This window comes from Microcaecilia unicolor, chromosome 6, assembly GCF_901765095.1.
Source record: "Microcaecilia unicolor chromosome 6, aMicUni1.1, whole genome shotgun sequence".
NCBI classification, from domain to species: domain Eukaryota; kingdom Metazoa; phylum Chordata; class Amphibia; order Gymnophiona; family Siphonopidae; genus Microcaecilia; species Microcaecilia unicolor.
Window position 1 is genome coordinate 286,064,939 of NC_044036.1, and position 17,115 is coordinate 286,082,053.

General features: G+C 44.5%; 1 protein-coding gene across 1 annotated transcript; it reads left to right on the forward strand.

The window, feature by feature from the left end:
* Nucleotides 1-246: 246 nt before the first annotated feature.
* Nucleotides 247-16,323, forward strand: MYMK (myomaker, myoblast fusion factor). The gene is made up of 5 exons (XM_030207704.1): nucleotides 247-381; nucleotides 4,040-4,154; nucleotides 8,275-8,423; nucleotides 12,832-12,948; nucleotides 16,095-16,323. The coding sequence occupies exons 1-5, from the start codon at nucleotides 247-249 to the stop codon at nucleotides 16,239-16,241; spliced, it is 663 nt and encodes a 220-aa protein (XP_030063564.1). The 3' UTR covers nucleotides 16,242-16,323.
* Nucleotides 16,324-17,115: the final 792 nt, after the last annotated feature.

Consider the following 17,115-nt stretch of genomic DNA (forward strand, 5'->3'; position numbering starts at 1 on the left):
AGTCAGCTGTTGTGCGATTTTACCAGCTGAAGCAAAGCAGCTGTTGTGCTCTGATGACTTCACATACAATGATCCTAGTCATGGACATTTAAAATTTGAAGACTATTTGCCACAGCTGACACTGATCCACCACTGGTCCAGTGCAGCCAGACCTGACTCGAGAGATTGTCTTCTATCCTTTAAGTTGTGCTTGTTTTTCTTGATTGTTTTTAACCATTTTCTGTTTCTTGCTTTTTTATTAATTTCATGGGCTCGATTGTGGCCAAGCTCCTCCTACCGACCATTAGCAGCCTAGCATTCCTTCCCACCATCAGCATTGCAGCCAAGAGGAAATTCCACATGGAAGCTATGGTGTACTTTTTTGCCATGTTCTTCATTGCGGTAAGAATTTCCTATTCTTTTCCTGCCCATGGGGCAATTCTACACCAAGGGCATACTTTGCACCTATCAGTGGCTTATGGTTATTAAAGATCAAATCAAGATTCATCTAGTGCTAAATAAGGTATGAATGAAAGATCTTTTACCTTTTCCAGGTGAAGTTTGGGGATTTTATTTATCTCTCCCTCAAAAAAAAGAAAAGAAAGGAAAATCATTCTCTCCTTATGTTCAGGATGAGACTGTATGTACTACTACTACTACTACTACTACTTAACATTTCTAGAGCGCTACTAGGGTTACGCAGCGCTGTACAATTTAACAAAGAGAGACAGTCCCTGCTCAAAGAGCTTACAATCTAATAGACAAGTGAACGGTCGGTCCGATCGGGGCAGTCAAATTGGGGCAGTCTGGATTCACTGAACGGTAAGGGTTAGGTGCCGAACGCAGCATTGAAGAGGTGGGCTTTAAGCAAAGACTTGAAGATGGGCAGGGAGGGGGCTTGGCGTAAGGGTTCAGGAAGGTTGTTCCAAGCATAGGGTGAGGCGAGGCAGAATGAGCGGAGCCTGGAGTTGGCGGTGGTGGAGAAGGGTACTGAGAGGAGGGATTTATCCTGTGAACGGAGGTTACGGGCGGGAACGTAAGGGGAGATGAGGGTAGAGAGGTAGTGAGGGGCAGCAGACTGAGTGCATTTGTAGGTAAGAAGGAGAAGCTTGAATTGAATGCGGTATCTGATCGGAAGCCAGTGAAGTGACCTGAGGAGAGGGGTGATATGAGTATATCGGTTCTGGCGGAATATGAGACGTGCAGCAGAGTTCTGAACAGACTGAAGGGGGGATAGATGGCTAAGTGGGAGGCCGGTGAGGAGTAAGTTGCAGTAGTCCAGGCGAGAGGTAATGAGAGCGTGGACGAGAGTTCGGGTGGTGTGTTCAGAGAGGAAAGGGCGAATTTTGCTGATGTTAAAGAGGAAGAAGCGACAGGTCTTGGCTATCTGCTGGATATGCGCAGAGAAGGAAAGAGAGGAGTCAAAGATGACTCCGAGGTTGCGGGCAGATGAGACGGGGAGGATGAGGGTGTTAACTCTGTATGCTGGTTAGAAATGATGCAGGCACTGTACAGTGAAACATTCACTGTTGTCAGTTGTAAATGGGTGATATCGTAATACATCTTTAAATACAGTCAGACTTGGTTACCCCAAAAATATTTTTCTGGGGAGTCTTTAGATGATGAAAATATTTTCAGCTAAACCAGATGACAGGGAATGCATACAGTGTGAGGGACTGGATAGGTCTTATTCACTGGGGATGAGAAGATGGGGAAAGATATCGATTAAGAGTTCATAATAAACACATATCAGAGTTTGTTACAGGGAGCCAAGCAGTGCAATTTAAAAACAGGTTCATAAAATCAGTTTGCTGAATTTGTGGGGTTTGGGTTGTTTTTTTTTTTTTTTAAACTCTCAGATGATTTTGCCAATCCACTTCTTTCAAATAGATTTCCTAGTTCATACCCATCATTAGTGGACAGAACTAAACTGGCTTTCTAGAGTTAGCATATCTAGATGGAATTTTACTAAATCCCAGAAATTTCCTGTCAGCAATTCTGGGGAAATTAGATGTCATCAAACTGAAACCAGGATGAAATTCTTCTGACTACTGTCTGTGCCTGACTCGCTTTCGCCCCCCCTTATACCAAAGCTTCCCTCCAGGGCCAGCCTGATGGGAATGTTTTTTGAATAAAGCCTCACTCTGCCGCTGTGGTCCTAGCACTGGCTTATTTATTTTATTTATTGGGATTTATTAACTGCCTTTATGAAGAGATTCACCCAGGGCAGTGTACAGCAGGTACAGTTTAACATAAAACTTCCAATTTTGTTAACGGCATAACAATAGTAAAATGATCAACTATAAACATAAATACAATAAATGAGGTAAACTTGTAACTTCTTGTGTGCTAGTGGTTTCTCCACTCGTGCAATTCTGTGTATCAATACTGGGAGGAAGGCCCAGCACTGCCACAAAAAGCAGCAGATATCACTGATGCTAGCTGCCTCCTCCATGGTCTGTAGCCCCGCCCAGCGCATCCCAGGATGCAATGGGCGGGGCTGGGTGCCGCCATTTTGGGTGTTGACTAACTAGAAGAGGAGGGAGGCAGGCAGGCTGCGTCCCTCCTCCAACAAAAGGTAGGGGGGTCGGGAGGGGGCGTTCACGACACCACACCACACCACACCACGGACCACCAGGGAATCTAAGTAGAATGCGTGGGCGATCCTTTGGCTGGAGGCAGCCAATCAACGATTTGTGGGGGTTTGGGGGGCTGGAGACCCACCGATCTTCCAGCCCCTCCCCCCCCCCCATTGCTGGGTGGGAGGGTAGGACAGCGTTTTTCGGGAGGTGGCCACTTGGAGTTCTGTGGGTTCAAGGGGTGGGGGTGCTGGAGACCCACCGGATCTCCAGCCCTCTGTGAACATGGGGGGGGATCATCGGGGGGACCAGAGGTCCACCGGACCTCCAGCCCCCCATTCGCGTTTGCTTTGGGGGGAAGGGAGGCCTGCCAGCATGCAACTGCATGCTGGACAGGGCTCACCATTCCTCCCCAATGATCCGCAAAATCTAACGCCAGCTCGGAGCTGGCGTTGATTTTGCTGCAGCCAGCGACCCAATCTTTGGCGCGCTGGTCGCTGATCATTGGGGATGAATGTGTTAAGCGCCGATTAGCATGCATTTGCAAGCTAATTGCGCTAGAAGCCCTGTTTAGCATGCATTTGCATGCTACTTGCACTGAGAGCCCTCGAGTGCGCTGTTTCAGGCACTCGAGGGTTCTGATCTTGGGTCGGCTGCAAACTCTGGCGCTAGTATGGCGTTAACAGCCTCTAGCGCCGGAGTTTGCTTTTGATCATGAGGGCCTCAGTGTCATAGAGCAAGAATGTGTGATTATAGAGTCAGCGCATAAGGACCAAGGGCTCCTCCCTTGCACCAGGGGCGTAGCCAGACACCCAATTTTGGGTGGGCCTAGGCCCAAAATGGGTGGGCAGAAGAACTCTGCCCTAACCCACAAGTGCTTTGGTCTCTCCCTCTCTCGCCTTTATACCATATGGTCTCTGAGACATCCCCCTAACCTTTTAAATAGCAGACTTTCACCGGCAGCGAGCAGCAACTAATACGCACTGCTCATGTTGACCCCACAGCCTTCCCTCTGATGAAACTTCCTGTTTCCGCATAGGTGGGAATACATCAGAAGGAAGGCTGTGGGGCTAGTGTGAGCAGTATGTATCAGTTGCTGCTCATTCAGGCTAAGATCTGCTATTTACAAGGTATGCAAGAGGGATAGTTGGGAGTTTTCGGCTGGTGAGGCTTAGGGATCCCTGCCAGCCACATCATAGGTGTGCTGCTACTGGGTGGGCCTAAGCCCAAAGTGGGTGGGCCTGGGCCCACCCGGGCCCACCCTTGGCTACACCACTGCCTTGCACAGTTTAGAATCAAAATGAATTAAAAAAAATGTAGAGGGAAAAAGATTGAAGACATAAACACAACAGTGAGCATGGGACAGTATGGGATCTCAGGTTTCAAATCCTCAGGTACAGTGCTATCCAGAGTCTCAGCTGTAAGAATATGTCTTCTGCACTATCCTGATGAATAGTAATGACTTCTTTTGTCCTGCATAGTTTTATCATGCCTGTGATGGTCCCGGTTTAGCTGTGCTGTGTTTCATGAGGTACGACATCCTGGAATATTTCAGTATTTATGGGACCGCCTTGTCCATGTGGGTCTCACTAATGGGTAAGTAGACATTCACCTCCATCTTGGCTTCAAAAGCCTAAATGCAAATTTTCCTTTCCCCTTTTTTTGTCTATAAATCTGTTTATTGAGATTTTTTATTATCAACCTCAGTCATTTATCCTATATAATAATTCTCACCACCAACATTCTAATGTGTCTGCCTGTGTCCATGGCGGCTTTGGAGTTGCTGAGCTAGGCTCCGTAGCCAGGCTGACGTCACTCACAGCTGATTCCCAGGCAGGGGGAGGAGTAGGGAAACACGCGGAGCAAGTGGCAGGGAGCAGTGCATCAAACAACGACCATCCTCTCCCCTGCCCCCCTCCAGCCACCCATGTCCTGCAACCCTCCTCTCCCCCTGCCCCCCCTGCAGCCATCCATGTCCAGCGACACTACTCTCCACCTGCCCCCCCCTCCAGCCACCCATGTCCAACGACCCTGCTCTCTTCACTTGCCCCTCCTTCATCCACCCAGGTTGTGTAACCAATTCTTCGGGGCAGGCAGGAAAGATCCCCGGTCCTGCCTGCCCGCTGCTGGCACTGGTGCTCCCCTGCTGCCGGATCGCTGTTCAAAATGGCTGCCGATACCTACAAGGGCGGCCTCCAAGACTTCAGCAGAAGTCTCGAGAGTCCACCATTGGAAGTCTCTCTCACACACTCTCTCACAAACATACACTCCAAGGAAAACCTTGCTAGCGCCCGTTTCATTTCTGACAGAAACGGGTCTTTTTTACTAGTAGTTAATATTACAAAGAATTTGTGTATTCAAGTGTCTAAAACCTCCTAGAAAAGCTTTCATAAGACAGAGATCAAGAATGCAAGACTATCTTTACTGTAGGAAGCAGGTGAAAGCTTGACTCTTCTTCCAATAGAAGAAGGAACTAACTAGCTAGTCACACACCCAAGTACTAACACTGGCTCCACATCCTGTAGCTGGACTTGTTTATCCACTCCTACCTTAGCCGAGATTATATTTATCTACATTTCTGAATTCACAAGCAATTTTCTTTAAATTAGTCCCCTTATCCTTTACCTAACTCCTGCTACCCAATTTTATCTGTCTATATATTCCACCTTCACTAATACCCTATGCTATCTATTGAGATTTTTTTTTATTGTATGTTGTGTTGACATTGTAAGTAGCATACCGTGCTATAAGGTGTATTGCTATTTGAATATGTTCACTGCTGTAATTATCTATTGCCTGTGTCCAGAATTTCTTGCGGTAGACCACATTGGGTGCATGTCTTCAAAAAAAGGTGGTAAATAAATAAATAAATCCAAATAAATAAATTAAGGGCCCTGTTTACTAAGCAGCGTTATAGGTGCGTTAATGTTTTTAATGCGCGTTAACCATGTACGTGCCTACAATATCCCTATAGGCACCTACATGGTTAACGTGCAAGCTAAGTGTAGGTGCACTAAAAACACTAACGCACCTTAGTAATCAGAGCCCTAAATTAAATGTCTATGTCAAAGTATAACACATCAGTCAGGGAAAGAGAAAAAAATGAAGGTTTTTTGGCAAAGTCCCCCAGACCTAAGAAGTCTCCAATCTACGGAGAGTTGGCAACATGCTTCTCATCTCCCATTCAAATGAACTATTACCTAAGACTGGAGAGGGTTGGCCTGCTTCCTGCAGGAACGAGGCGCCTCATAGGAGCATACTGTTCTCTAAGATGTGGTACACACTAAGTGGCAGTTTCAATGACAGATTTTCTCCATTTGCTGCATGAGTGTCCTTAAGGGCAATATTGTATCTCGGGCAGTTCCAATGGCAGCATTGACAAATACAGACTATTTTGCTAGGAGTGGAGGAGTAGCCTAGTGGTTAGAGCAGCAATCTTGACATCCAGAGGTGGCCGTTTCAAATCCCACTGCTACTCCTTGTGATCTTGGGCAAGTCACTTAACCCTCTATTGCCTCAGGTACAAAATTAGATTGTGAGCCCTCCAGGGACAAATAAATATCCAGTGTACCTGAATGTAACTCACCTTGAGCTACTACTGAAAAAGGTGTGAGCAAAATCCAAATAAATAATAGAAGCAAATAATTGAATAAAAAGTAAAGGAGGTTTTTCGATTGATGACTGGTCCAAGTTAAAAGGTGCTGTGGTGTTCACATTGAATAGAGACGTTGGCCGACAGCCATAGTGCTGATCGCTGCAGCAGCAAGAAGCCTTTTACTGCTGAGGCACTTTTCCTCCATTTTTATCATTATGTAAAAAAAGTAAAGAAGTAAAAAAGTAACAAATGATGTAATTGCTAGACCGCTAGTGACATTGCATGAAGATTTGTGTTGAGTGAATATTTCTCACTCTAAGATGTGCTGCAGTAGCAGCATTTAAGGCAGGGACAGTGGAACATGCATTTGGTTGGAGGGGCCAAACAAACCAATTTGCAGCCTCGCACCCACGCTCTCTAGTTGCTGATTTATTGAGCAAAATATTGGTGGGGCCTCAGACACATTGGCAAGCCCCATTCCGCTGCTTATGATTTAGGGCCTGATTTTATAACAGGGTACCTATGTGAGATGTCCAAAAATATACCTATATAAACCAACCCTGAAGTGCACAAATGCCTACATCTGCTCCAGAGTTAGAGTAAATGTATGCATGCACTCACCCAATTTTAAAAATGTGTGTATATCACAACTCCACCTCTGTTCCACCCAAACTATGCCCCCTGGGAATACATACACATGACACATTTAGTGTTGTATGGAATAGTCTGTATACTGCTGTACAATTTTATAAAATGTCTTTCCACATATAAAACAGGCCTTACACTTTTAAAAAAATGTATAAAATTACCCCACTCCTACATTACAGACTTTGGGGTAAGTTATCAAGCTGCATTAGGGTCTTAAGTTGTATTATTTGCCCCATTAATAGGACTTAAAGAGCTCTAATGCAGCTTGTCACCCTACCACGATGATATTTAGGTCACTACATGTTACACAGTAAAGAGATGCAAATACATGAAAAGTAGCTCATTACTGTGTAAAAATTGAACATGACTTGTGGTGTACACAGACTGCACACCATAAGCCACGTTATGACTCTAAATCAATGGTGAAATAACCCCAGCCAACGCTAGAGTTATTTTACCGTGCTGGCAGCATTGGGCCTCAAAGGCACAGCTCAATGCTCCTGGGTCAGAGCCTAAAGTGGCTGGTGTCATGCCCCCTGATCATAACCCCCTACCCCAATCAAAACTGCCTTGTCCATATTCCCCCACACCCCAGAGGGCTCCCACCACCACCACCACCATGGGCCCACGAGTGCTGTACCAGGTGGTTCAGTGGCCTTAGGGCAGGAATGAATCCAGTTGCTCCTGCTCTGCCGGCAACATCACCAAAATGGCACCCCTAGTGGTAGTCTCATGCTGCTGCTGCTGCTACTACTAGGAGTTATGTTTCCATATAAGAAAATATGTCCCCTAGCGGTAGTAGTATGAGACTACCACTAGGGGTGCACCATTTTGGAGGCAGAGCAGAGCAACTGGGGAACGTGCTTGCCTAAGACCACTGGAGCACCATAAACAGGGCTCATAGGCCCACAATGATGGGGGGGGGGGGGGGCGCACCAGGTCCTTTAGGCTCGCCACAGCTTTGAAGTCCAATACTCTCAGGTTGCTGGAATAATGCTGCTTGCACACAAGTAGTCAACTGGTGAGACTTATACCGCAGGTTGTGCTGACGCCCATGGTAAATCAAGGTGCAGTAAAAGCTCCTAGATAACTTGCCTGCTTAGTGTCTATAGATGGCCTTTAGAGGGAGCTACAATTTGTTGTTCTACTGAGTTTTGATGGAGGATATGACAAAGAGAGAGAAAATACCAGAAATAGTTGTGAATGAAAGTTCATAGCACTATAGCTCCACAGATACAGCTTCTCATCAAGTTAAAAACCTGAATGAAGGGAAGAAATGGCCAAAATAAGTATTAAGTCTGCAAGATTTTTTTTTTTAAATAACAAGCAGGCATGAAGGTGAGGAAATTTGTTACCTAAGTAGCAAGACTATTCCCAACACTAGTCTCATCTGGCCACTCCAATACATTTAAAGTAAGAGTAGAGGTGTATATAACAACACCCTTATCCTCACCTTTGTTTCTTGTTCTACAGCACTGGCAGAATTTGATGAGCCCAAAAGATCCACCTTTGTGATGTTTGGCGTGCTCACCATTGCAGTGCGCATATATCAGGACCGCTGGGGCTATGGAGTCTACTCAGGACCCATTGGAACCGCAGTACTCATAATCACTGTGAAATGGGTAAGATGGAACCATTGCCCTCTCCAGGCATTGCATCATTGGTATACGCTTGTTATCTAGCCATTAACTGAAGGACATGCACTTTTCAGAGGGGGAAGTCATCTGCTCTTCATAGTCTGATGTCGTGTGTGACCTTGATAATATTTTTGATACTATCGCATGAAAAGTACATCAATAACATCAGCCACAGTCAACAATCCATCTAGTTTCCTAATAAAAGATGACTTAGTTAAATCTAGCGGCAATGTGTTTAAGATTTCTCTAGTTCAAACTGTAAAAGCATTTTAACAAACCAAAAATCTATTCCTGCAATTTCTTAATTTGTTCCCTACCTGGAAACCTGCCCACATCCAGCCCCAGGGAGTTACCTGTGTTTTTAGTGGCTCAGGAATTTCTGAATGGAAGCTGGTTCTGTGAAACTCTGCCCTCTTATAATTAATTACCTCTGTATTTCTTGAAAAAAAAAAAACTACTCCTAGAGATCTCGTAATTGTTCCTACAGAAGTTAAATTATCACAGGATCTGGTTACAATGATGAATACTTGGGCTCTAAGGGAGAAAACTTAATTGTACAGCAGTATCTCTGCTTGGAAGGAGCAGATGAACTTGCAGAGCTGCCAGCTTTGTGGTTGAAGTGGATGCTTAAGCACTTCCAATACTAAGCAAATTCCTTCACTATTATGTGTCAAATGTAGCACCCCTAATAGTTTTTTTTAATTGACTCCTATAATGCTGTGCCTGCTTTTTTATGAGAGGCCCAAAAGCACTGCTCCTGGCAAGAAATGAGAGCATACCAGAGACCAGCACTCTGAAGGAGTGAGTGATTTCTACAAGATCCTTCCCCCATTGACAACACAGAAGGAAATCTTTTACAAAACACTCTCTGATTCCCCTGACAATCTGGAGGATCTGGACATTCCTGAAATTCCTCTCTACATGTTAAAAATTCCCAAATTCACCCAACAAAGCTAACCCACATAGAGATAACCTGCTTACAGAGCTCAGCTGGTATCTCTTCATCTCCACTCCCTCTACTGAATTTTTGTCCTTACTCATTCCTCTCATGCAGTATTCCTTCCATCTACAACTCATCAGCTGTTGACTGTGCAGGCAGTCTTCATGGCTGAGCAATGAGTCAATGCAAAGTCCCAAAAAGTGATATCCGATCTTTGAAAGGGTGAAATGTCTTTGCATTTTAAGGAGGGAAGGGGGAACCCACCCTGCCCGCAGGGGCACCTTGCCATCATACCAGGATCTGATATTTTGTTCAGCTGTATTTCATTGAAAGAGAACTCAAGGCATCCAAAGCCTGGATACAGAAAAAATCCAGAATCAAGAAACAGGCCTCAGAAGAAGCATGGGGAAAGAGAACGTCTCAAATTTGAAAGGGGATAAGCAAATAAATACAATTTACTATGTAAGGGTCTGCCATGGTATTATCAATAACGTTATATGGATGTGAAATGTTTGACATTGAAGAAGCAAGACAGGAAGAAAATCGATGCCTTCTAATTATGGTGCTGGAGAAGAATACTGCGTATACCATGCACTGGCCTGCCCAAAGAACAATCATGAGTTTTCCTGGAAGCTCAAATGACAAGACTTCGACTTTCATACTTGTACACATCATGCAAAGAAAAAAATCATTAGAGAAAGATGTTCTACTTAGCAAGGCTGAAAGACAATGCAAAAGAGGAAGACAGACAATACGATGAATTGATACAATTACTGCTTCTATGAATACCCCTCTATCAACAATTAGCCCCATGACTGTAGACTGATCACAGTTCAGGGCAACTATCCAGAGGGTCACTATGAGCTGACACCAACTTGGTACCTAACAAAGGTCTGCTAAAAATGAAAGGGAAAAAATATAGAGAGATGTATGTCCATATTTTCACTACCCCTGCTCCCAACCGCCCTCCACAGCCGAAAGTATATGTGTAACAGCAGAAGTACTTTTCCTAGCAGAGAGATGTACATGTATATGTTTACCAGTTGGGAGATGTACATGAATTGCACAAGTCTTTACACAGCCCTGTATTACTTTTATACCCACAGAAGCTTTGCAGTGATCAGAACCCTGATTCATGTGTGTCAATGTGTCCTCTGCCCATGTGAAATGTGTCCTGTGAAAAAAATCATTTCTGTATTCTCCTCAAATAAGGCAATTTTGACACAAACTATAGCATTAAAAAAAAACCCAATACAGGTAAGGTTAAAAGGATTTTTTTTATTTAGCTCATGCCTTTCTCAGAAGTTCAGGGTGAGTTACGTTCAAGTACAGAAGTTATTTTCCTGCCCCCAGATGGCTTATAACCTAACCCCCCTGTTGACTAAGCTACGTTAGAGGCTGCCGTGCGCTAATGCTGTCACAGCCCGTTCACTTTGAATGGGCTGTGTTAACATTTCCACGCAGCTTAGTAAACAGGGGTGTGTGTACCTGAGGACAAGTATTAAAACGATATTTTTATGTAAATAGATTTTCACAGGATTTTCCCCTATAGGTGAACATCACCCCTCCCTAGCACTTGGGCCAGGTTAGGGTGGGCCTGGCCCAGTATGTAAATGTGGGGATTTTAATTTTGCATTCTACATATTCTTTACCTTGCACCTGTGCAGTAGGTCAGGAAAATCTCCATGATAACTCCTTGCCTTTGAAAATTAGCTTGCAAGCCATTGGGTAGAAAGTGCCCACAGGCAACCAGAGGACTTCCATATTTACTCCTCTCCATATTTTGAAAAGATATCGCAAATATTTTTTGAAGTATGACTGACTGTGACAAATGCACAAATTATATACAGGGAGACTAGACAGACCATGTCCAATATATAATAAATAAATGTGCCTCCTGGGTCAGACCAAAGGTCCATATGATCTCAGATAGAAGTCAATCTAGGTAACAAGTACCCAGCACAATCTCAAAGAGCAGCTCCATTCCTAGCTTCTTATTCCCAGGGGTAAACAGTTATTGAACCTTTCCCTCCTGGAACTTGTTTGAACCCAGCTGTGCTGAATGCCTTGACCACAATTTCTGGCAACAAACTCTACAGCTGGATTGTACACCTGCTGAAAACATTTTTTTTCAGTTGGTTTCATGGGGTGTCCCCTATTCCTTGGATAAATAAGTGTCCCTTATTTACCTGTTCCACTTCACTCAGGATTTTATAGTCCTTAATCGTATTTCCTCTCAGGCATCTTTTCTGTAAACTGAAGAACCCTAACTTCTTTAGTCTTTCCTCATAGGAGAGTTGTTCTATCTCCTTTATCATTTTGTTCACTATTCTTTGTACCTTTTCTACTTTATCTTTCTTTTTTGAGATGGAGTAACCAGAACTGCAATTGCACCATGGACTGATACAAAGAAATTATGATATTCTCAGCTTTATTCTCCATTCCTTTCTGAATAATTCCTAACATTTGCTAAGGAGCTAAGGATCTCTATTTATTGTCTACTATTTTTATTACATTTGTACCCTGCGCTTTCCCACTCATGGCAGGCTCAATGCCGCTTGGCTTACATATTATATACAGGTACTTATTTGTACCTGGGGCAATGGAGAGTTAAATGACTTGCCCAGAGTCACAAGGAGCTGCCTGTGCCTGAAGTGGGAATTGAACTCAGTTCCTCAGTTCCAAAGTCCACCACCCTAACCACTAGGCCACTCCTCCGCTCCATGTTTTATTTTTCTATAAAATTTATAACCCTCATAGCAAGAAATGTGATCCAGGTAGTGTACAAAGGGACTTATACAAAAAAAAAAAAATCAGCAAATAAACAAAACAACCTTTAACAAAACAGACCATATAAAACAAATCCATCCAGACCCACCCCCAAAACCTGTCCCACAGAATCAATCCTAAGAACCATCCACTCACTTGCTAAAGGGCTCCCTAAAAGGGAAAGATTTTAATCCCTTTCTGAATGTCAAGTAATCCTGCTCCATATGAAATGAAGGTGGAAGAGAATGCCACCACAAGTCAGGCCTGACAGTGGATCACGTCCACATCCAGTCAATGGTAGACTTAGCCACCCTTTTTATTGCTAGTTCAAGGTGAGTTATATTCACTACAGTATGATTTTCCATATATCCAGAGGGCATACAATCTTAAATCTGTACCTGAGGCAATGGAAGATGAAGATACTTGCCCAAGATCACAAGGAAAATCAATGGGATTCAAACCCAGACTTCTCTTGACTATTTGCAGTTCTCTTTCAGTGAATGCAGCTATATAAATCAAAATTACTATGCTAACTTTCTGACTTAATTTGAAATGTTTCTGCATTGGGTTTGTGAGGGAGGCAGAAGGAGAGATGAATAGATCTATGCCACCTTGAGCAAACCCCAGGAACAGTTTAAGATACAAACCACTGATTTTTTTTTTTTGTCTGTTCTCTCTACATAGTTAACCAAAATGAAAGAGAAGAGGGGTCTGTACCCTGAGAAGAGTGTTTATACCCAGCAGATTGGTCCAGGCTTCTGCTTTGGGGCTTTGGCTCTCATGCTCCACTTCTTTTTTGAGGTACTAAGAAATAATTCCTCCAGTTCAGTTTGTGAGCATGTGTGGTAGAAGACGATATGTCGGATCAGACACACAAAGGGCTGGAATCAGTAAATGGTGCCTGAAGTTAAGCACTGGAAAGATCTTGTATTCTAAGCATTCCACACCAAGCGCACTTTACAGAATACTGCTTAGAGTTAACTCCTGTGCCCAGCTGTGGGCACAAGGACTTGAACATGCTGAAACCCGATGTAAGTTCTTCTGCCCAACTGATGGCAGTTGGGCGCGGAAATCCAAGTATTCTATTAATCTGCACCAGCGGCATAGCCAGACCTCAGCGGGAGGGGGGGCCAGAGCCCAAAGTGGGGGGGCACATTTTAGTCCACCTCCCCTAGCTGCTGCCCCCTCCCCTGCCGCTTCCGACCACCAATGTTGGTCTCGCACTTGCTTCCTCTTCAGTTTTCAGCGCGCTGTGCACTGCACGCTCATTTTAATGAAACTGAGCATGAGCGAGCATGCTCGGTTTCATTAAAAGGAGAGCATGCACGGCACGACTGGAAATAGGAGAGGAGGCAAGTGTGAGACTAGCGCGGGACAGATAAACACTTCAGCTGGCGGAGGTTGGGGTTGGGGACCCCGCCAGCCAAACCGGGGTCCCCAGAGCCAATTTGAGGAGGTCCTGGCCCCCATAGCTATGCCACTGATTTGCATCTAATTTGTGGGAATGACCCTGACCTGCCCATGCCCTTCCCATGGCCATGCCCTTTTTTGAGTTGCACACTAGGAAATTTAGACATGGATGTCATAAAATAACAACTAGGCCAAATACGCATATCAATCCAAATTGGTGCCAATTAACTCCAATTATTGATTGTTGACACCTCGTTAACTCATTGAATGTGCATCTGATCTGCGTGCTCAGACTGGGGCAACCTTTATGGAATCCGGGAAAAGAGGGCAAGTTCAGGCTATAGTGTCATACTGCTTTTTATACAAGGGTGTCTGTGGATGGGGGATATTTTCCTTCCAGAAATTCCTGGATGATATTTTATTTCAAAAGCCATTCAATTAGTCTTACTGGCTCTCTCAATATTTTTGCCCAGCCCTTTCATTGGCCACAAACACCTGTGTGTGTTGTGTGTGTGTGTGTGTACTGGCATAGGAGCTGGTTTCCTACTTGCTCTGCCTCTGAACAGGTTACTTCCTGTTCCGGGGCAGAGAGAGCAGGGAACCAGCGGAGCCGACACAGCTCCCAGCAACGTGCAGTCAGAGCGGATCGGCCCTACCGCCCATCCCTCGCCGCTTTGCGATGTAAGTGCGTGCTACGGGGGGGTGCGCTCCAGAGGGGGTAGGGTGCGCCCCGGGTGCCAGCTGCCCTCACTATGGCACTGTGTGTATGTAGTTAATAAAATAGACATTCTGTGATCAGGATACTGGGAAACTGGATTCCTGACTGCTCAAATTTTGCTGCATGACACCCTTGTCAAGCTATCATGAAGGTGGCATTAAAGCCTTATGTGATGCTTTTGCTTCTTTAAAATTTCTTGGCCATGCCCCAAAATCATAATACAGGCACTCAGTCAGTGCTGCATGTCCTGGGTCTTCAGCACTGCCAACAGGGAGACGTGAGCAGAAAGGAAAGGGGATAGAGAGAAAACAGGGCGAATCCTAATGAGGTCATCTCATTGTAGTGGAGAGACAGGGAGGCTCCTTAAGAGACCAAGGCTAACAGATGAGGTCATGCCAGAGCAAGGTGGTGACGTACTCTATGCTTTGCTGCAATCTGGGAACACCAGCCCTTCCTCTTTCCCAGACGCCAGGCCATGGTGGCTACAACTGTGTGGGAAGTGACAGAATGCCATAGCTCTCATCTTATGATCAGCAGACAGAAAGGAGAAGGTAGAAGCTGTGCAATAACCTCTATAGATGCCAAAAAGCTCCATGTCAGAGCCAAGCTGAGCCATCCCTGGTTTTTCTTACTGCATCTACAGACTCATATTCCTTTTTCTAGTTCTTCTAAGAAAAGCACAAGTCCATGGATGAAATGGGATAAACCTTGGACTGGCCTAGTCTGTCTCCTTTAACACAGAGTTTGTTGGAAACCTCATACTATACCATACTATATAAACTTGGGCTTCAGGCCTGTCTCTTCACTACCATTTCTAGGGGCCTTGCATGATGACCACAGTGTACTGAAATAATCATTTCAGGAGCTCTGGGGCATTTCTGTAGCAGTGTTGTGTTTTTAACATATAATGCAAAGCAGTAGAGGACTTATAGACAAATTAACCAACAATGAAATTCATATATATGTAAACTATCCATACCCCTATCCCTGTCCCCAAATATTTTAGTATAAGACCCAGATAAAAGGAACTAGGGTTGATTGGGGGTAGTGAAAGACCTGATCTTAATGGGCCATAGGGGACTTACAAATGGATCACAGATAAAGCACTTCTATGAAACTCAATAGTGAAGATCCACAGCATGCTGGCAGATTTAAATTGATGTTGTCAGTTGCATATGGGAGGTATTGCACAGGCAGCATTATAAAAGAGATGCAGGGGCTTCCCTAGGGATTTTTAATAGATTCAGTGGGTTTTTCAGAAACGCAAGCAGAAGGAGCCTTCGATGGGGGAGCATCAACTCAATATTTATTAGTCAGATCCGACATGGTCTGTGTTTCAGCAAAACTGCCTGCGTCAGGGGTCTATCAATATAGACTTTGTTCAGTATTGTCAACTCAGTCAAAATTTCAGGGGTAGTAGTCTTAAAACATTGAAAAGATGCTAGAAAAATGCAGATACGACAGAAAGCTTCATAAGCGGTATCCTGCACAAGAGAGACCTGTTGGGTGTACTTTGGACTCCCTCTCTTGCGTTCCTGACAATACTGAACAACATCTATATTGAGGTGATTTCGCCGAAACACGGACTGTGTCGGGTGTGACTAATAAATATTGAGTTGACTCTCCCACCCTCGAAGGCTCCTTGTGCTTTTGTTTTTTTTTTTCGTTTCAGTGTATTTGTCATTATTCCTGAAAAGGTTCCAAACAGAAAGGAGTTAGAATTCTGCCCAGAAGGGCTGCACTGAAAGTAGAAAATACACCCCCTAACAGGAACACAGTTGAAACTTTGTCTTTCTCTCATGGTCTCTCCTCTCTGTAGGAATGGGATTACACATACGTGCACAGTTTCTACCACTGCGCCTTGGCCATGTCCTTTGTCCTGCTGCTCCCAAAAGTCAACAAGAAGGCAGGAAAGGGAGGGAACCCTGCTAAACTTGACTGCTCAACGCTCTGCTGCTGTGTGTGATGGGTTCTTCTGCCCTCTGCTGCCTTGGGAAGTGTGGCATCCTAACCTGGATCCTAAAGGGACCGTGAGGCAGTCCAACAACACACATGAATGGAGGAAGGAGGAAGATTTGGATTTTCATTGCTAAACTCTAAAAAAAAAAAAAAGAGTGCACAGAAATATACTGAATCAATTTCCAAATATAATCTATGGTAAACTCACCTTCTAGAACCAGATGCCCACATGACAAACATAATGCTGGTGGTGCTCTGGGAATACATTTGTCACATCTACAGTACCCTGACAGCACTGTACTAAGAACACCAGGAAAAAACGGTTAGAAATGTCATAAATGCCACTACCTGGTGTGCTTTTCCTCCTGGAATAGTTTATAGTAAAGAGGTATTCAGAATGCCTAGATAGAATGTTACTGGCTCATATCCTGGTAGCAGCAGTGCGATTCTGGCCAGGCTGTAAAATCACTTATGTGAGAGGCGTTTGCACAGTCTCCAACTTTGTCACATTCTCTGATGAGGAAAGCAGAAGTGGATTTGCAGAAGCATTCAGGGACATGTGTTTGCCAGATGCAACCAACTCCTGCTACAAAGATTCAAAAGGGGCTTTGCAGTTCTGAGTTCAAAATCACCAATCACCCAACACCACTTCCCCTCTGCTTCCTCTGCAAAGCAATCAGTCCCAAAAGAACTTCACATCAGCATTGTAACTTGGTAGGTGATGACAGAAAAAGACTGATTGACTCTTGCAATCTGCCCAGTCATTTTTGTCCACACTGCCCAGGATATATCCCAGCTGCCAGTTGTAGAATATGACCACTTGTAAGACATCTTTCCTTACCCAGGATGGTTTTTTATTGTATTCTTCCATTTCAGGTAGG

Excerpts from the sequence above, each read along its gene's own strand:
- MYMK (XM_030207704.1), top strand. The coding sequence starts at position 247 with ATGGGCTCGATTGTGGCCAAGCTCCTCCTACCGACCATTAGCAGCCTA. Across the intron at positions 4,155-8,274 it reads CATGTGGGTCTCACTAATGG|CACTGGCAGAATTTGATGAG; the intron begins GTAAGTAGACAT and ends CTTGTTCTACAG. Across the intron at positions 8,424-12,831 it reads TCATAATCACTGTGAAATGG|TTAACCAAAATGAAAGAGAA; the intron begins GTAAGATGGAAC and ends CTCTCTACATAG.